Genomic DNA, 21,396 nt, shown 5'->3' on the forward strand with positions numbered 1-21,396 from the left:
ATACGACTTAGAGAATCATTATAACAGTAAATAAAACAAGAAGTAACATTTACAATTTTTATTTACATTGTACAATAATACAATAAAAAAGAAACTATTGATTGACAGATCACATAAATACAAATAAATTATCCTTATAATTACACATAACTACGCTATGTATTTGGGCTACCGCATTGATCACTAATTATTAGACACCGGCCCTAGAAATATTAAGTAGATCTCAATTTTTTGCCGTTTTCTTCAGTACAATTTAGTATCTTATTTTAAAGCAGTTATGGTCGTGATTCATAAAATTGGTAACTATACGACCACGCACTGGACTTGTGATTGTAGTGGGGAATCCACAATTTTGAAAATACAATCATATATTACACTATACAGCCTTCTTAGAAAAAAAATTTTTTGGGTCCTAAATTTTAAACTAGCCGATTGGGCGACTTGTGAAGACATATCAACAGGTATCTGATGCCTATTCCTAGGTTATCTAAGGCCATGACTGAAACACATTACTGCAGGCAGTGGATGACGGCGTTGGTGAAGTCCTTGGTGGTGGACTGGCCCCCCAGGTCCTTCGTCCTCACCTTGCCGTCCGACAGAACTCTGGAATTCATTTATCAGTCGTTGTGAAAAAACATTCGATACATACCTAAATTGCAATTGGGCCAAAACGAGTCTTATAAATCGCCTTCAAAGAAGATTGTTATGGTATCTGACGTTTCGCTGAACTGATTTTGATGCGGTTTTCATGGTTTTCAGGATATAAGGCTCTAAAAAGGAGGATAAAGTTTGGAGGTTCTCTTTTTTATTTTTGACTTCCAAAATGTTGCCAGCTTCCCTTTCGATTTTCAACTGTCATGTCTGTCAACGGTCATAATCAAAAGTTTAGCTATCATGTACTCTGATTACGTCATACTTCAGGCGTAAAATTAAATAAGTCATCAACTATTTGGCGTAGAAGATTTCATTGCTTTTGTTTAAGTTTATTGCTAACCAATGCTTTTACAGCGAGGAAAAACATGGTGAGAAAACCTGCACATTCAGACAACTGGATGCGTCACCATGATCCAATGATTGGGTTCCCCATGCAAAGGTAAAAAAAAAACCTGAATAACGTAATCAAGGATTATGTACCAAAAGCACAACCAGGGCTTCTCTCCAGAGAGGTGATGATGTGACCAGGACTAACGCCAGGAGGAAGAAGTAGTAGGTTGAAATGAAGACTGTCAAGATTTTATTTTGTTATACTTATAAGAATTCCCTGCCAAATACTGTAAGAGGTGTACTACTACCGTTGTATTTTTGGCGTAAATAAATAAATAAAATGATCAACTACTCACTTGTTGATGGCGTTCTTGATCATCTTGGAGTAGGAGTGCAGGTTGACGTGCGACAGCAGGTTGGCGGAGCACAGCAGCATGGCGGTGGGGTTGGCGATGTTCTTGCCCACCGCCCCGGAGAAGATGTGACGAGCGCCCTGGAAATTTAAGAAAAAAAAATCTCACCTTGACGCATAGACTTTAAGATTTGGAGAACAACAAGTTACAAAATTGCTGGGACTACGAGAATGATCTCTAGCTAACATCTCGTCTGGAAAAATAATTAAAATTTGAAATAAAAAAAGAACATACGAACAGTTCGACTTTCGAACTACCGGTAGGACTAGAGGGTATAAACGAAAAATCTCTCGTCGTTAAATAAAATCGTAGCTTACAAAGTAACTGCACACTGAATTCCTTTGATTTCATTATAAGACTCAGTAAATATCGTTCTTCGTAAACACTTATACCATGGTACAGTTCCATTATGGAACTACTGATAATAATTTACGTCATTGCTTCCTCAGACGGAAAAATTTAAACCTTTCATATATTCTAACCTGTTCAAATACTGTTCACTTGGCGCTTAAAGCGACTCTAGCGCCGCCTACCAGGCCAATGGCGAGATCACTACAATGTTGCCATACATATCTTTTGACGTTATGATAGCCTGGTACTTGAGTTTCACTTGATCAAAGACTGCACACCTAAAATGTCACCATTTCAAAGACAAACCCCAGAGATGACTCCAGTAACTCCACTCATTTCATGCTATCCTAGTACCTCACCAAAAAAAGTATCCGCCGTATGTGAGAAGTAAAGATCGGAATAGGTAGATTGAATTGGGGTCAATGAACTGAAACGTATATATTAATATGGAGATGCCTCCGTCCGGGATTGCGGATTTGTAAATTATTACCATTTTTTCCGGAATTTTTACAAGTGGGATGAAGAATATATTAGTGGTAGCTGTAGCTGGTAGCTTCCCCCGACTTCGTTCACGTAAATTGTAGTCCTATGTTACTCGCGGACAATGTAGTTTACTGTAAGTGTAAGTACTGAAATGGAATCCCGGAAAAGAGGCTTATCCATGTTATGCTTTCTATGGTACATGATGCAAATACATAAAATCAATCTCTGGTGAGAAGGTATCTTATGATGAAATATGACATCAAGTGACCTGTTCGAACACCGCGCACTCGGCACTGTAGGACGAGCCGGCCACCACGCCCGCGCCGCCCACCAGCCCGCTGGCGAGGTTGTCCACGATGTTGCCGTACAGGTTGGGGGTCACCATCACGTCGAACTGGTTCGGGTTGGACACCATCTGCATGGTGCAGTTGTCCACGATCATCTTCTCGAATTGGATGCGGGGGTAGAGTTTGGCCATCTGGAATTTAATTTTAAAGATTAATCCTTAGCGGTCCTTACCTCAAACTGCACACAGATTTCTTCGTACAAAGATTATAAAATACCAATTGATTGGTGGTGTAACACAAGTTACCCAAAATTCGGAATGAGCAAGGAAAATAAGGTGACATTTCAGTTTTTAAATACAGGTTTAGTCTAAACTTAAATGACAAAGTTATCAGTTTGAGTTCTAATTAATTGTTCTAATAAGAAGTCACGTAGGTATTAAAAATGTTCAAGATCAAAGGTCGATCATTAACGAGATATAAAATGATATGTCTTTGAAACAAAATTTTGTAATATTTTGATTGGAGCAGGTGTGGATAAAGTAAAAGAGTTGGTATATCTCAGAACACTGTTTACAGTAGATTGAAGGTGCGACATAGTGATATTGAAAGGAGAGTGAATGCGTATAATAAGGAAGCCGAAAATTTCTCAGCCAGAAGCTTGGGGTATGGCTTTGACCATGGATCCTAATCCATTTTCCCTCTCACTGTCCTTTCGATCCAGGGATTGGGTCAGTCAGGTTTTTTACACGAAGCCACTCCCGTCTGACCTACGCAACCTTTGCAGGAAACCTAACCCGTATTGGATCGATCATGGTTACACATCCAGTTGCCTGAATGTCCATCGACGCTGAAGCTTCGATTGTGGTGATACACACACAAATTTCAAATAAAATGATAATCGACTTACCTCCTCACAACTGCGCAAGAAGAGACCGTCTCCCAACTTCATGATGTTGGCTTTGTGGACGGCTGTGACCTTCTTACGGCCCATCTTGACCGCGTAGTCGAACGCGAATTTGGCAATGCGCTCCGATTTGGCTGCCGTGATGATCTTCAGGCATTCCACGACGCCTGGACGAAGAAATCATTTTAATGCTAACATCATCGTCCTGTAGTCTTTTTTTGTACAAGGGAAAAGCCCGAAGCCGGCCTCGGACCGCTAAACCTCTTGTACACTGGGAAACCTAAATCCAAATTTGCTTAAAACTGATTTCAGAGTCACGCGTTTAATCAGCGCCGGTTACACGCGCGCGGTTAAATAACACTAGATAGTAACCCCGTTTTAAAGAAACACAGCTCAAACGAGCCGACCAAACAGTTTCACCTGTCAGTGCTGCTAAAGTACGCGAAATGCAATACTCAGTTGCGGTTTTGAACGCGCTGCTCAACGACGCGTTTTGCCGGCGTTACTCTAAAACCAGCCCGAATGTGCAGGTTCCTCACGATATTTAAAATCTCCTTAAGACTATTAAATTAGCATTTGTGTATCGATTAAGACCCACATGGAATTAAACCTTCCATGTGGGTCTTAATCGATACACGAATGCTAATTTAATATGTTGCATGTTATAAATAGACAGTAAAGAAAATAAAACACATACCAGGAACAGACTCGTGCTCCAAAGCGGAGTACTCTCCCTCAGTCTGCTCTCTGATGATGATGCAGTCCACATCGTGGTGACGACACTTGACATTCGGCAGAGACTTCACGTGGACGACGTTAGCGTACAAGTCTAGGGCATTGCGGAGCTTCATGTTCAGGGTTTGCAGCTCGCCGGTGTGGGAGAAGTCTGGAGTGGCCAGGATTCCCTGTATTGGTAGAGAAAAAGATATTTATTCCCTTAATATGGGTATGTAATATAAATGTGTACTATTAACAAAGTCGCGGAGATCAGGCAACATTTATAAAACGTTATAGCTGAAACTTAGATCAAATGACCCTGGACTTGTTCCTAGGGGGGATGTTATACCTGATGAAAACTGCAGCTTCTGTTTTTGTATTGCTGAACCCACCTTGATGCAAATCTTGTTGCGCGCGATAGAGTTGACGACGTCTTCGAGCGGCGCGCTGAGAGTGGGGTTCACCTCGGAGAAGAAGAACGACTCGAAGTCCACTGGGATGTTGGTCGCCTGAAATATGAACGAAATTTACTTACAATTGCCTCATAAAGTGTTTATAACCAGTGATAAGTTCAAAATGTTATATTATTCAAACGGCATTTCAATTGCATCCTACTCGTAGTCTTAAATGACACAAATGTATAAACTGAAAACACTTTTTATTTGACTCCGTTCTCATCTATGAATTTGGTTTTATCGAAGGGTTTTTAAAAAAAAATTGGGCAATTTCATCTTTCTGTAGATGTCACAGAAGGTGACTACCAGACTAGCTATGTGTCCAAACTAATATATGTTATTTAATTTTTTATCCCATTTGACCTCGAGCTCTGAAGCCAGCAACGAATTATAGAGGAAAGAGAGAGAGCATAACAGAGAGTATTACCTTGAAAACCTCCTGAACGGAGTAGACCATTTCTGGACCAACGCCATCTCCAGGAATAAGGGTGCACTTGATACGACCCTCCTTTGCGTTAGGTTGCTGGAATCACATTAATTTTAATTCAAGCAAATTCTCAACTTTTTTAGTTCGAATCCCTGTAATGATGTCAAAACATAATGTATTTACTTTTTAATAATATATGTATACATATATTTATAAGACATTTTGATGTTACATCCTAGTAATAGATATTTGATGACGTTTATTGAAAATTGTATTTGCCAGATGGCATTCATAGAAGTAAGTAAATTTTAACATAATTTTTTTTATTCATTAATTAAAAACTAATGATAATGAGATCATAAAAGTCACGTATGCTTATCTAACATCTACCTAGTTCTATAATGACTAACTTACGTTTCTTCAGCTATATCTGTTTCTAAACATAAAACATAGAAGACAAAGGCTGTTCGTAAGTTACAGTTAACTTTTGACATTGCATTTGGACGACACAAACATTGCAATGCACATCTAACGGGAAGGAATCATGCGCTGTTTTTTTTTTGGTCTTAAAAAACATTTCTCAAAAATATTAAGTATATAATTACATTTCCATGTTACAAATTAAAGTAAGAAAGTTTTTATAATTCTTTGTTATATCTTCTTTAAATAAATTATCACAGAGTACTAAGAGTCAAATGACTGTGACTAAAGGTATTAGGTGAAATCCCGGAAACAGACTGCAATTATCAAATACAATATCATTTCATGAATACTCTTTTCTGCAATATTTTTAGAAATGTTTTCAAATGTTCAATGTAGGAGTTGTAGTTCATACTGTAAAGTGTGGAAAAAACAACAAATACTGGTGAAAGTCATGCCGAGTCAAGACAGCCATTCACAATAAAATTTTGTATTTATATGGTGCTTTTTTTACTTGTACCAATTTATGACCTTTGGATGAAACACTCTTATGTAATGTATTAAATCTTATATGTTTCATTTCTCAGTGTCTATTGGTTAACTATTTTACCCTTGCTTATTAACTTTCTGATCAAAAGATGATGTTTGATGATAATTTTCTAAGCAAATAATTCTAAATATCCCTGATTGCCAATGGATAATGAAAGAATGGCTCCCTCAAGTTAGTACTTTAGGAGGTAAACCCAGAATATCATGCAGAAAACAGAAAACTTAAAAGGCTTACAGTTTCATCAGGATAGGAGGCTGAAGAAGCTATTCAATTAAAGTGAACAAATAATAAATATAAATCCCTTAATATCCCACTTGGAATTTTTGGTCACAATTTCATCATTATGCCATACAGATTAATGTAGTCTTTCAGTCTTTTCAAGACTGTTGGCCCTGTCTCCTCGCAAGGGATATAGACGTCATAATATGTACATACATACATACATACATACATAAAATCACGCCTCTTTCCCGGAGGGGTAGGCAGAGACTACCTCTTTCCACTTGCCACGATCTCTGCATACTTCTTTCGCTTCGTCCACATTCATAACTCTCTTCATACAAGCTCGGCGGTTTCGGGTACTTTTGACCTGACCCTTTACCAGGACGTCCTTAATTTGATCAAGATACGTTCGTCTAGGTCTTCCCACTCCGACCTTTCCCTCCACACTCTCCTTGTATATCTGCTTAGTCAACCTGCTTTCATTCATCCTCTCCACATGACCGAACCATCTTAACATACCCTTTTCTATTCCTGTAACTACATCTTCTTTCACATCACAACATTCCCTTATCACGCTGTTCCTTATCCTGTCACTCAATTTCACACCCATCATACTCCTTAACGCTCTCATTTCCACTGCATTTATTCTGCTTTCATGCTTCTTTTGCCATACCCAACTTTCACTCCCATACATTAATGTCGGGACCAACACGCCCCTGTGCACAGCCAGTCGAGCCTTTTTGGATAGTTTCTGACTGCTCATAAAGGCATGCAAAGCTCCATTCACCATGTTCCCCGCGTTCACTCTCCTTTCAATATCACTATCATACTTGCCATCTGATGTAAACTTTGATCCTAGATATACAAACTCTTTCACTTGCTCCACTTTTTCTCCTCCAATCAAAATATTACATGCTGTCATTTCTTTCTCCATTTCAAAAACCAGTGTTTTAGTTTTACTTACGTTCACTTTCATTCCTTTCTCTTTTAAAGCTTCATGCATACAGTTTACCATCTCCTGTAACTCCTCCGCTGATGACGCCAGTATAACCTGATCGTCGGCATAGAGCAGACATTTGACGAGTAACTCATTCATCCTTAATCCACTTTTAGACTCTTTCAAATCTGTCAAGCAGCTATCCATAAATAGGTTGAACAGCCACGGTGACGCAACACATCCTTGCCTAACGCCTTTCTCAATCTTAAACCACTCAGTGTGCGCTCCGTTTATCCTGACACAAGCACTCGAATCCTCATATAAGGATTTCAGTGCTCGTATTAAGAGACTGCTCACCCCATGCATAGAAAGTGCTGACCACAATTCATTCCTCTCAACTCTGTCATAGGCCTTTTCCAGATCTACGAATGTGCAATAGACTTTTTGACTCTTGGCCAAAAACTTTTCGGCTATGCACCGCAAGGAAAAGACCTGATCAGTACATCCCATTCCCTTTCGAAATCCCGCTTGAGCATCCCATATTTTGTCATCAGTTTCATTCCTGACTCTATTAATCAATACCTTAGCATACAATTTGCCGACGACGCTAAGCAGGCTTATACCACGATAATTTTTGCAGTCCAGCTGTGACCCTTTTCCTTTGTAAAGTGGCACGATAACAGCCTTACACCAATCTTTTGGTACTCGGCCGCTTCTCCAACACAAATTGAAAAGGCAGTACAACTGACTAGCTACTACGCCTTTTCCTGCTTTAAGCATCTCGACCGACACTCTATCACACCCAGCAGCCTTTCCCGCTTTCATACTCTTAAGTGCTTCCACAATTTCGAACATTTCAATTTCGCCTTCCATCTCATTCTCTTTTTCTTCGCTATAGCAGAAATCTTTCTTATTTCCTTCCTTTTTTTCAAATAAACTTTCAAAATAGTCCTTCCATATCTTTAGTACACATTCTTCTCCTTTCACAACGCTACCATCCTGGCATCTGATCCTAGTCAGCTCTCTGGTTATAGTATTTCCTCGGGCTGACCTTACGGATTTCCAGAATACTTTCAGATTTGACTGAAAGTCTTCTGATAGCCTTTTATCAAAATCCTCTTTATACTCTTCTTTCTTTCTAATCACAGCTTTCTTAACCAAATCTTTCATTTTCTTATATTCCTTACGTGCTTCATTCACATCTTCATCTATAACCTCTTGCATTCTTAAGTTAGCTTTTGCTGCTAACAAATCCAGCCATGCTTTCTTCTTTAATCGCACAAGTTCTTGCACATCTTTACTCATCCACGCATTTTTGTGATTTTTTCCTTTCCTTCTTCTACTTACACCACACACTTCAACAGCTACTTTCACAATTCTTTCTTTAAATTCCTTCCATCCATCTTCAATATCGCTCATTTCCTCTAAATCTTCAAATTCATCCTTCAGTCTATTAATATACTTCTTACCTACATCCATATCTTGCAAATTTTCTACTTTTACTCTTTCCAAAGCGCTGGTTTGCTCCCTTACCCTGTGCCGCCAGCGATTGAAGATACCCCTTATCCGGGATATCACCAGTAAATGGTCCGAGTCAATGCCAGCACCGCGATATGCACGGGTATCCAGCACTTTGTTCTTCAATCTTTCATCTACAATCACAAAGTCTATCATACTTTTTAAAATACCTTCCACTCTTGTGTAGGTGTGGATCTCTTTATGTTGAAACATTGAGTTCGACACAAAAAGATCCCACTCTAGACAAATTTCTAATACACTTCTTCCATTATCATTCACCTTTTCGTCACCAAACGCACCAAGCACCTTCTCATATCCATCACGCTTTACACCCACCCATCCATTAAAATCACCTAACATAATAATCTTCTCATTTGGCTTGGTAACTTTCAATACTTCTCTTACACTATTCCAGAACTCCTCGTTTTCGCTTTTTGCTGATGTTGTACCCCTCGAACCCACATCCCAAGGTGCATAAACACCTAGAACGAAGATCCGAGTGATTCCAACTTTCAGCCTAATCCATAGAAGACGAGGGCTGACACACTCATACTCATTCACGCACTCAGCCATTCGTGCAGAAAGAATTAGACCGACCCCTTGACAGCCTCGGCTGGTACTGGAAATTCCAGACCAATACGCCGTGTAAGGGCCGTGCTGCGTCGCGTCGCATCCTTTCCGCTTCGTTTCATTCACGCACAACACATCCAAACGTCTTTCATCCATCATCTGGCATACTTCCTCAATCTTATCCTTCATTCCTCCTCTTACATTCATCGTCGCAAAGCGGCTTTCAGCAGACCGCATACCGCTCCCGCCGGGAACGAGACGTGATGGGGTGCGGACACCATCGCCGCCATTTAGGTGCTCTTTTAAAAAATTTGCATCCATGCGATTCCCACGAGACGCAAGGGAACAATTTTGTCCGCCCCAGCAGAGCCCCGCATGCCAGGGTAAGGCTAGCCATTACCTGGGGGTCGCCCAACCCCATGGCGGAAGTGGCACGCTCGAGACTAGGCTCGCCCCTAGCCATGCATCCATCGGCGCGGCAGACCTTAGATTGGCAGGGATTTACATTAAAGAGGAATCCCAAGTCTATCCCTTAGTCGGCTCTTACGACATCCGTGGGAAAGAGATGGAGTGGTCCTATTCTTTTGTAATGGTGCCGGGAACCACACGGCTTATAATATGTACGTATGTAATTTTAAAAAAATGTGGGTGTCTGTAGTTATGATTCCAATTTTGTGTCAAAAACTGATACATTTTATTTGATAACAACAATGAGGAAATCTATACTAATTATGGTTACCTGAACAAACAATGGAGCTGAGTTAATAAATATTGACTTCTCATTCAGTGCTTACTTGTATGTGTACAGTAGGAGAAATACATCAGAAGAGTAAAAATATAGCAATTAAAAAAGGAATTATTTTTTCCTTTATTCTGGGTTCCTGTAGTATAAAAATATGAATTGAGAAACTTCTTTTTTAAATTCGGATATAAAAAAACTAAACACTGATGAATTTTAATTCAAAAAGAATTTTGATTAAATAATTAATTCTATTTTAAATATGTATTGTGCATTTTATCAAAAGCTCTTTGCTCCCATAAGACAACAAAATGCGATAACAAAAATTATGTCTTGTAAATTCTTTCTACAATTATGTACATATTGTTTTAGTTGGGCAAACAGTACAAGTTTTCATTAAAAAAAAAAAAAATTGTCAATAACATTGTCTACATTTTAAATTGAAATAGAACAGCTCCAAAGTTTGTCTACAAATGTCCTTGCAATTAGTATGGAGTGTTAGTGTTCTCACCAGGCTTACACTGTGTGGGGCAAAACATACACTTTTGTCAGCTGTTACCGCACTTGTGTGCACACCCTTGGCTACATGTTGCGAGCCCTGAAATAAAAATGTTTATGTATTATTAAAATGTAAGTAAAATAAATCCTTACTGATATAAAAGTGAAAGTAGCTCTTGTCAGTCTGTTACGCTTTTTACACCTAAACCACTGAATAAATTTTAATGAAATGTGGTGTAGATTAAGTTGACACTGAAGAAGAACCTAGGCTTAAGAAACCATGCAGACAAAGTGGTGGGCAAAAACTATATATAAAATCCCAAGATCATTGGTAACAACAGCAAAACAATTATTTCTATGAGGTCCATTGAATTTATTCAAATGATTAAAACAGGGGAGTATAATTGGTTATGTAATATGTAAAGACAACACTGTTGTAGAAACAGTAAACTTTATCAAAGTAAAAAATTCTGTATATAATTACAACTAAAAAAATAACTGTCTTAGAAAAATAGGTTTCATTACATGGTTGGCAGATAAGTGAGCTGGCTGGAGTCTACCTAGTGATCAAATTTCATTTAATCATGAGATCTAGATCATAAAATTACTTCTCGTAATCTTCGTTTATTGTGATCAAATGGCACTCAGCACGTCTTTCTCGTTCCTTCATAAAGTATTATTAGCACCTTTGATCACGTGGGAGGTTACATTTAAGACAATGTTATATTTACTTGATTAAGTGCATGTAAATGCAGTATAAAATTGAATGCACGATTTAGAACTCGATAACACTTTAATTTGATTACGAAACTGATCTAATTCATAATAATTTTTGGTGTAAAATCCAACTAAATACTGATCATGAGATGAAATTTACATGAATGTTATATAATACCCACCTGTAAAAGGCTTCGAAGAATATTTCGGCTGATCATGGACATGTTTGTAGAGATTAAAAAACCTAAGAAAGGTTATATTTTTAAATAAAATTAATTTTGAAGTGCCTTTGCTCGCGAAGACGTAACTTTTAGTTTCAATTTACGTAAGAATGACAACAAAATGACAGCTGATTAGCGAATTTTAATTTCCAAAACCGAATCAGCAGTCTTAGTATTTTGCTCCTCATTAACCAATTTCATGATATTTATTTAATATAATTTATTAATTACATTAAAAAATTGTAACTACGTATGTGCTGGATAGTACATTCATAGCATTAGATAAACTAAAAGAATAACATTTTCTTTTAAAACTTATGAACATTGATTTCGTGGAACGGATAGTAATTACGTTCCGTTTTCATCCATTCTAACCACTTCCGCTTTCTTGAGAAGAATAAAACGTAGATAGATGACTTAATGTTAATTTTAAGTAAAATAAACATATTTTCAAAATGCACGATATTGCAAATATTTAAAGAAATTATTACATTTATATTTCGATTTATCTCAGCCCAAGTATGACTTATATCTGCTGCAAAAAACCTCCATGTCTTTAGTTTATGATCATCATTGATTTTACGTCAGGGACTTCAAGGCGCTGACTGTCACCGGCGCAACATTTGAACTCGTGTGAAGTTGTAATAAACTCACAATTGATATTAAATTTAAATAATGATTTTCAAAAGCCCATCATAGAAGTAAAATTAGCTGCAGCCAATTAGCGGTTTATTGTAATACTAGTTCTCTATACAGGTGAGATGCACATAATATACTGCCCTTTAAAAAAATTATATTTTTCTTTTTATTATGATTTTATTAACACGCACCATACTCAACGGCCCACAATGAGCCTTAATAATAGAAGTGTATTGGTCTTACATAAACCAGAAACAAATATTATGTGAATATTCAATACTTGGACCTATCAACCTATTTCGTATCCCAATTTTCGTAAATTTGTTTTTTAATTATTATGAACTAACTAACGAACCAAGTGTGAAAAATGTTACTATCTGGCGCTCCCTTTCATTCGGAATAAAAATATTTAATATTGACTCTAGTAAGTGAGTGTTTTTAAATTCTTGGTATTGTTTAAAATATTGATTTGTTGAGTAGCTACACAGTATACACCCAAGCGACCATTTAGAACATGGAAAACCGACAAGACAAAATTGGATAGAGCAAAATAAGCGCTTTTCTCGAGATAGGCTTAGGGAGTGTGGCAATGGCAAGTTGGAAGTCGGTAGTCATCTCCCTAATGAAGGAGAACAGTGAGCAAAAAATACAGCTTACTTTAATTGTCCTTCGTCCGGGTTATAGTCCAGGTTAAATCGTCACCACTCTGGAGAAGAGCCTGGGGTGCGCCGACCATGGATCCTTAATTGGGTGAGTCAGGTTTTTACACGAAGCGGTTCCCCTGCCAAGGTAACCCGTATTGGATCCTGATTAGGTACACATCCAGTTTCCTCAATGTGCAGATTTCTTCTCGATGTTTTTCCTAATTGTAAGAGAATCGATTGGAAATTAAACTAATTTACGACATACGGATGGATATTGACTAATAAAGGTATAATGAAGAGGGTTGTGTTGTGATGAACAGATGAGCTGTTTTCATGTACCAATTTGCCTACTAGCCAAACGCGTACTCTAGATGTTTGTTCTAGGTTGTTTACAGATAACAAAGTCAAAGATCACGGCGTGAAACGGTTGATGAAATAAATCATTGCCTTAAATGTAATCTACATAAATATCCGTAGGTACTTATGCAACTCATACTTTGTATTAATAAGACAAATTTAATTGAAACTTTTATTGGTACGGCAGATTTTTTTAAATGTTCATTAGTCGTTCGAATTTCTAAGTAGGTATCCGTTACTTTTTATTTACCTGAAACAAGAACATACCGTAAAATTATACGAATTGATTAATTGGTAGAAGCAATGACCTCACTAAATTGTTTGTAATCGATTCAATCTGTTAATCAGTCACTTTTTTACCTAATCAATCAGTGACGTATCTAAGTACCTATTTATTTACATGAATTTGTTTTTTAAGTTTTTAATGTCGTATTTGGTAACCACGCTATTTACAAAGTTAAGAATTAGTCGTGTCAATATACCTATAAATTGGGCATGGCGTTAAAACGTTTTCGTAGAAATGATAGTTTATTTTAAACTACGTAAGTAAGCGCGTGTAAATAGTTTCTTATTCTATTGAAGGCGTCCCTCAAGGAACAGTCATAGGTCCACTGAATTTTATTTGCCATTTGTATGATTCAGTTGTAATGTGGTTATTTCATAAATTATTTCGTATTAATAAGTTCACTTGTTCAAATTTAAAGTAACCGCTATCTAAGTTATTGAAATTTATTTGCTAATCGTCCGCTAATGAATGAACTTCTCAAAATCATCTCCGGCGAGACGTGATAAGACGTTCGAAGGTTACATAACTACATATAATACTTATCTATTTTTTTATCTAAGCTAAACAATAACATTTTTATTGTGTCAGTACAGTGCGTGCCCCAAACCGATTTGGTCGGGTTTAGAGATAAACGAGTTCTTTACAAATCCTTGTGCAAGAAAAATGTTGTCAAAGTAGGTTTGATTAGTGATTTCTTTTATTTGTGAAGCTATTTAGGAATTAGTCAGTTATTGTGAACGTTTTTTGGAAATAATTGAAAGACTGTTCATGTTCAAAGTTAACCACTTGATTTCAAAAAAATATCGTAACCGTTTCAGAAGAGAAGTTGTAAATGATAAGAAAACATGGGAGAATTTACCGTACTATTCCTACCTCAATTATGAGGGGGTCATGCTACTTACTAAGAACCTAGTTAAAACAATGCTATCTGTTTTAAATTTATTCATAGTTCTGCATCTTTAATTGTTTTAACAAAAAATCAGAAAAGTTCTGTATTATGCTTTTCTGCTATCCTCGATATTGCCGTTTTTCAATTTCAAATTTGCCATCAATATTTGTGTTTTTTAATAACGTTTTCTCCTTTTCTGTGTCTAATCAGTATTTTTCGGACGCACGATCTAGTACAGTCAACCGCATATCAAGTTATCCTGCATGCAACTCTATGACGTTGTATTAGATGGGAATGTTCGTTTTGTTTTTTCGAATTGTAATGATATTGGGTAGGTTGCTGCTGCTGTATGCTGTTGGCGGTACACCTTCAAATCGGTTATCAAGCATTTCAAATCTTTCCTTCGTCATTCACTCAGCATTTTTTTAAAAATTTAATGTTCATCAGCGCAAACATGGCGCCGGTGATCAACCTGAACAAGCCCCGGTACGACCAGAGCACGTACATCGGCCGCGCCAAACACTTCATGCTGCTCACCAACCCGCTCAACTGCCTCGCTTCGGACAAGGAGCTCGATGAGGCCAAAGAGATTGTCAATAACTTCAAGTAAGTTCCAACAGATAGGTCTTACAACTGACAAGGCGAAATAAATTGTAAAGAAAAAAGTCTGAAAGCAGGCCCCAGGTTTCGAAGCATAGTGGCGAAGATTGCGACTAGAAATAGTACACGATTAGAGAGAGAGATCCATGTAAAAATAATACATAGGACATAATTATCCAAGACCCGAGCCAATTAGATAAAAACTTTTTGCGCCTTGACTAACGTGACTGGAGATACCCAATTCCGATGACCATTGGAGTCAGAGGTAAGCTAAATATAATAATGGATATTGTTATAATTTAAAATTTTAATCGGTTTGTATATTGGTGTTTCAATTCCTGCATTTGTTTTTATTTTTTACAAAGTTCTCTGTATGTGTGAGGCTAGATTCATATCATCAACATATGCGTGTTTTCAAAACATTTCGAAGACAAATGACTATTGTCCTTTGTCATTTCATTCATCGTTAGAAATCTACTTTTTTAATCAGGAAGTAGGTTGAACTTGATCATCAAAACAATTCCTTTTTTGCCTGTCCGAAGTACCTACCTATACTTACACCTTAGGAATGGCTTTTAACTTCTATTATGCAAATAAAAAATACATCATCACAATATCATGGGAAATAGTAAAGGCAATGACAAAGGGGTTTAGCATAATTAAAAATTTGTAATTTTTTCAGAAAATCTGGTCGAATGCCACCAGGCTATGACGAGGAAAAGCTGTGGAGAACTAAGTACTTGTACGACAGTGCTTTCCACCCGGACACTGGGGAGAAAATGATGACCATCGGGAGAATGTCTGCGCAGGCACCGATGAATACTTTAATTACAGGAGGTAGGACGGAGTAAATCTCCAAAGATTTAGGTTCTGTAAAGCGTATCTGAGATATATCAGCATGGTTTATAAAGAATGCCCTCGAAGAAAATTGTTACTTGAGTACTTTTTCTTCTATTAATGACCTCAGGGTAACGCATGAAACGTTTGGCTAAGCGCCGTTTGTTTGTTTGTATTAAGGTTTTAGGAACGTTACTGTACCTATTGTTTTCACAATCACTAATAACGCCCTTCGAATGATTTTAATTAAATAGACCCTTGGCAACTTGATTAATCTCAAGCTGAAATTTCCTTTTTATTATTTTTTTCTTCATTTGGTATATCTATATTTTAAGATGTTTCTCTGGATATATAATATATGTATCTTATAAATTTTTTTCTAAAGGAATGATAACGTTCTACAAATCGACTGCGGCGACCATCTTTTGGCAATGGATCAATCAGACGTTCAACGCAGTCGTCAACTACACAAACCGCTCAGGCGACGCACCTATGCCCACATCGTAAGTTGTCCACATTTTTCTTTAAAAATAATTAATATTTAGTTCATAGCATCTTCATCATCAATCCATTGAGGGCAATCATCTTATGGTAGTGTATTAATATATCTTCAATGCGATTGACAAATCTAGCGTCGCATTTATACTTAAAGTAAATTACTATGCACACCTCAGTTAACTTCTAGATTAATGGTGAAATATATAACACCACTTGTATCACCTTAGTCTTAACCAACATCTTCAATTTCAGTTACAGTATAAGCTCTGACAATGGCTGATGACTATTCAGCCTTGTGTGTTCTCCTCGTTCCAAGACACAACCACACACATGAAAATATTTCCGTGCCCTTTTTAAAGATTCTTATGTATTTCGTGTCATGTATTGTTACAGGCAGTTAGTAGCATCATACTGCGGGGCGTGTGGTGGAGCCCTAGGCACCGCGTTGTATCTAAATAGCAAAGTTAAGGTTAGTGATATTTAATTTACCTTGAATTTTGTTAGTTAGACTATCTAAGATCTTTCTCTCATGTTTGCGTATCCCCTGTCACACGCTCCACTTATATGTATCTGGCCTCGACGTCCGCTCCCTAAGTATGTTCCCGGGATTTGGAATCCTTAGACATGGTGGAATTGGTAACGTGTCGGAAACAATCTGACAGTGATGTAGGTACAAGTTGTAAATTGGTTTGTTTTGTCATTAAAGATTTGAAATTGCATTGCATGCATTAATTCCCAACATAGATACGCGTATTGAACTGATCAATTATCACAGAGAAGTCATATGTACCGAAAACCAATGGTGAAATATCCTTATGTGATCGTTGATAAATGATATGCTATCAAAATATACACGTAATGTTTATCTTAAGATAGGCACGTCATCGGAGGTGTGTCAGTTTGTTTGTGAAAATGATAGAATGTAAAGGGATGTTGACTTTGTATATTTAGTAATTAGGGCCTCCGCAAACGTTGCAACTTTTCCGTTACACGTCAGTCGCTTGATAGTTGATCGATATGTTAATTGGTCAATTCCCATTTTTCCACTGGAAAAATAAATTCGTAAATTGTGAGACATGTTTGCTATTGTATTATTCATCAAACTCAGGTAACTATCAACAATGTTATAAAACTTACAAAATTTATGTAGCGAGACCGATGATCTATGCTAAAACGAAATGAGAAAAAATTGTACATACATATACATATTACCACGTCTATATCCCTTACGGGGTAGACAGAGCCAAAATTCTTTCTTGACCAAAAAGCCACGTTCAACTGTATGGATTTATAATGGAATTGAGATTCAAATAATGACAGATTACTAGCCCTTAGTCGCCCGAAAAGAAGTGAGAAGAGGAAAAGAAATGAAGTGGTCCTATTATTTAGTGCCGGGAACCACACGGATTTGCCATTTGAAATATTGGGGAAGTTTAACGGATTTGTAGTAGTAGTAGGACATAAGATTAAGATGGTTGATGTTACATACAGTTGCCATGTTTGTGGTCATCCTAAGCTATCGCCAACGTACATATATTCTGCGCTAATGAGATGTGAGAGTTAACTTAGCACTTCACGAGAGTAAACAATTTATATTACCCACCATTGTGACGTCATGGTCCAGCCCCCTGCAGTAAACACGGGGTTTCCAAAGGACAAGAACATTTACCCGACTATTTATATGATTGAGAAATAGAATAGAGATATGAAAAAACCATGTGCCTTTTGCTGATTGTTTATCTTAAATATTCTTTGCAAATTAGTATCTACACCTATACATAAATTTTATTTTAAAAATACATACATACATGCATAAAATCACGCTTTTTTCCCGGAAAGATAGGCAGAGACTACATCTTTCCACGATCTCTGCATACTTCCTTCGCTTTATCCACATTCATAACTCTCTTCATGCAAGCTCGGCGGTTTCGGGTACTCTTGACCAGACCCTTTGCCAGCACGTCCATTACATACATTTAAAAATTAAGTTTGTTTTATGTCTACTGAAATAATCTTGGTCGAGGGTATTAAATTAAACCTTAATTGAACTAGACACTAGACTAACACGTACGATATTACACAGAGCTTTCGTTATTATGGTCCGTCATGTCTTGCGGAAACCTACGAAGTAATGGCCAGCCATCGCGGATTACCAGATCATTGCCAGTCATATAATCCAGACGTCCTGAAGGCCTGTCCAAATTAATTAATTTATTGTTGTTTATATTTTATCAGAACATGTCTCCAGTATTCGCTCGGCTAGTGCCATTCGCGGCAGTGTGCGGCGCCAACTTCATCAACATTCCTATGATGAGGAGCGGGTGAGTGTCACAAAAGAACGTTTAGTAAAATCTTCTAAAGGCAAAAGCGACGGATATAATACCAAGTGAACACCATTACGGACTTATGACACATTTTTGGAAAAATCCACTAGAACTATCACAAAAAAATGCTAAATCTTCGTTATTTACAAAAACGTACCAGTGTAATAAAATTTATATAAATAGTTAGACGTCTTACTTTAAAGAACTGTCGTGCTAACACTATACAATCTTGTGCCGGTTGAAAGCAAAGAAGTTTTTTTTTAAACCTGTATTCCTAGAAGTAGTCCAGTGAACGTTGATCGAGCTAGCAGTCAACCATTCTAATATTAAACAAACTGTATCACCCAACGCAGCGAGCTGATAAACGGCACGCCCATCTTCACGTCGGACGGGCAGCGGGTGGGCAACTCCAAGGTGGCCGCCAGGACCGGGATCAGCCTCGTCGTCATCTCCAGGGTCATCATGGCGATGCCGGGAATGAGTGAGTAGCTTGATAGATAACTGTAACAACTAAATCATGATTGGAAATGATGATTTAGTTGTTAGAGTTATCAAACACTGCAACTGTTTGGATTTGACCACTATAAGTAAATCGAAAATATTCTGGCTGATGTGATGGATATACTAGTCAAGATTACCGGCCAAGGAAAAGCTGACTCTGCAGGGTGTAAATGAATACATGCAAAGATGAGGAAGATCACTTGACATTGTCGCCTGATTTTATGCCCCGTGCCTATCTAGCCAATGATCGCCATCTTTTTTAAATACCTATTCCTTTTCAGGCACTACTACGCTGTTCTCTCTAAGCTGCAGTTTTATTTATCACAATCTTAAGACCGTTGACAAAAGGTTTAACTTAATGCTGATGCAATATCTTTTAACCTTTGTGATAAAGAAAAAGTGAAGTCTGGGCCCCTGCTGCGCTTTGTTCTGTAAGGTCGCGTGTTGTCCCCAGCTCTGTGCCCCATAGTGACGAACGCGGCGGTGCGTCGCGGCTGGTTCTGCCACCGGCCCATGATGGTGATCCCGTTCCAGCTGTTCCTGGTCGGGCTCTGTGTCACGTTCGCGACGCCGCTCTGCTGCGCTCTGTTCTCGCAGACCGCGTCCATCAGCGTCGACAGTCTAGAGCCGGAATTGAAGGTGAGACATGACTCATCGTATACCTACTTATAATTTTTAGGGGAGCTATGGGCCTCGAAACTTCAGATAGAAAGCCAACAAGATGTGTAAGGATATAATTAGCTAAACTAACGACCTTGCATGAAAGTTTGATTAATGTGAATTTGTTTTTCGTTCTTTCGTCAAATACAAATATTAATGTTTATGATTATGATATAGTAAAAAGACTTAGTGAACCGACTAGTCAGTAATAATAGATAATAAGACCTAAACGTGCTGAGGGAAATAAAGATTCTGTTATACTTAACTAAAGGAATAATTTAGAATACCATAATACTTGTGGAAGAATGTTTTAATTTCCCAGGTATTTACTTTTATTTTATTATTCGATTTACTAAATAGCCAATGGTTGTCTAAACACTTCCTTCAAATAAATATCCGATTACTTTATTTTTACAGGAGTTGGCCAAGAAAAAATTCTCAAGATACAAGGAGTTCTACTACAACAAAGGATTGTAAGCCATTGGACGAGCTTGAGAACACAGTAGAATTAAGAAACTTTGTTGTGAGTCATGTAGCGAAGTATTTATTTACTTCTATTGAAGCTAAAGGTACAGAGAGTATATGAAAGTTTCGTTTCGTACCTAGTTATAAAAAAAAACTCCGGAATGGCCATATCTGTGGTGCGACCTAGATATGAGCTTGTTCAGTTTAATATCAAAAATATAAGTCAGATTATCATTGACCGATTAAGAACACTTATTATACTTAATTTATTTGTTATTGCCAAAAATAACAATTAGCAAAATTTAGTTTTATGTTTCGAAATATCTGCTTTATGTTTTCAAGCGATTTGTTTTTAATTAGTGTTGTAACTTGTGAGTAGTTCAACCAAAACTGCCAAGTATAAATTAGAAACCTCGAAAAGATTAATCGATGGACAGAAGAGAGACAACTATGCAATTTTATAACTGATATATACATTCCTTTTTGTGATAAATATTTACATTTTTGATATTTACATGTTGTAAATAAATCATTTATTTCGAGGCGATAAACTTGACATTATTGATTTTTCTAGTCAAGTCACGTATTTTCATAAAACAACCAATGAAATAAATTGTAGGTATTATACATGTTATTGTGAATATTTTTGGTTTGTTTAAGAATGCAGATTACCCCTTGGTTAGGTTATTTTTAAATCTATAATTTCAAGTTATCGCTATATTATTATCATTCCAAATATGTGCAATTCTAATTGTGTGATATTGTTTTTTATGCTGTTGTTTATGCTCAATTTGTTTTTAGCACATTGCTTTTGTTTTTTTTTTTTTATGATCTGAGCACTGTTATTTGTTTTATAGATTTTATGCATTTCTTAGAGATACTTTTGTTATTTAATATTTTCTTTTTAGACCAGCTTATATCAGCTATTCAAATGTTTTATCAGGTCTATCGGGAATATATCTATTCTCTATGTACCTATCAATACAAAATTAAGAATTGTACTAAAGGAGTACTTATACTTTTTCAGAAACAACGTTTTGTTGTCATCTTATATTTACTTTCAGAAATAAATAAAGGTGTAGTAAAATGAATTGAAATACCTAGTTTTAATGTTTATTGAGACAGAAGGTCTGTCTGAAGACAATAATTGTGTTATCTTGCCCCAAGGGCCTATTGCATGCATTTAAGATGTATACTTGCGATGTGTACCAGAAACGTTCAAAATAAACGTGTTTGAATGGTTACCCCTTTGTTTTATTACTACTATCGTAAAAGTAGACTAT

The 21,396-nt window shown here is 37.1% G+C and overlaps 2 protein-coding genes across 4 annotated transcripts; one reads left to right on the forward strand and one right to left on the reverse strand.

Annotated features, from left to right (window-relative positions):
* Positions 1-43: 43 nt before the first annotated feature.
* Positions 44-11,532, reverse strand: LOC106130772 (isocitrate dehydrogenase [NAD] subunit beta, mitochondrial). 2 transcript variants are annotated; one of them, XM_060950997.1, is made up of 9 exons: positions 11,375-11,532; positions 10,519-10,575; positions 5,022-5,117; positions 4,532-4,648; positions 4,120-4,327; positions 3,426-3,589; positions 2,500-2,709; positions 1,341-1,477; positions 44-603 (listed from the first exon to the last, which is right to left on the reverse strand). In XM_060950997.1, exons 1-9 carry the CDS (start codon positions 11,414-11,416, stop codon positions 510-512), a joined length of 1,125 nt encoding a protein of 374 aa, XP_060806980.1. In that variant the 5' UTR covers positions 11,417-11,532; the 3' UTR covers positions 44-509. The 2 variants fall into 2 exon arrangements, with proteins under 2 accessions (XP_060806980.1, XP_060806978.1); XM_060950995.1 differs by having other exon boundaries at positions 10,489-10,575.
* Positions 11,533-12,009: 477 nt separating this feature from the next.
* Positions 12,010-21,357, forward strand: LOC106130678 (sideroflexin-1-3). Of its 2 annotated transcripts, none has more exons than XM_013329577.2 (9): positions 12,010-12,169; positions 14,676-14,834; positions 15,511-15,665; positions 16,051-16,168; positions 16,557-16,632; positions 18,399-18,484; positions 18,841-18,968; positions 19,443-19,627; positions 20,066-21,357. In XM_013329577.2, exons 2-9 carry the CDS (start codon positions 14,683-14,685, stop codon positions 20,123-20,125), a joined length of 960 nt encoding a protein of 319 aa, XP_013185031.1. In that variant the 5' UTR covers positions 12,010-12,169; positions 14,676-14,682; the 3' UTR covers positions 20,126-21,357. The 2 variants fall into 2 exon arrangements, with proteins under 2 accessions (XP_013185031.1, XP_013185030.1); XM_013329576.2 differs by lacking the exon at positions 12,010-12,169 and adding an exon at positions 13,916-14,013.
* Positions 21,358-21,396: the final 39 nt, after the last annotated feature.

Source organism: Amyelois transitella, chromosome 23 (genome assembly GCF_032362555.1).
Source record: "Amyelois transitella isolate CPQ chromosome 23, ilAmyTran1.1, whole genome shotgun sequence".
Lineage (NCBI taxonomy): Eukaryota > Metazoa > Arthropoda > Insecta > Lepidoptera > Pyralidae > Amyelois > Amyelois transitella.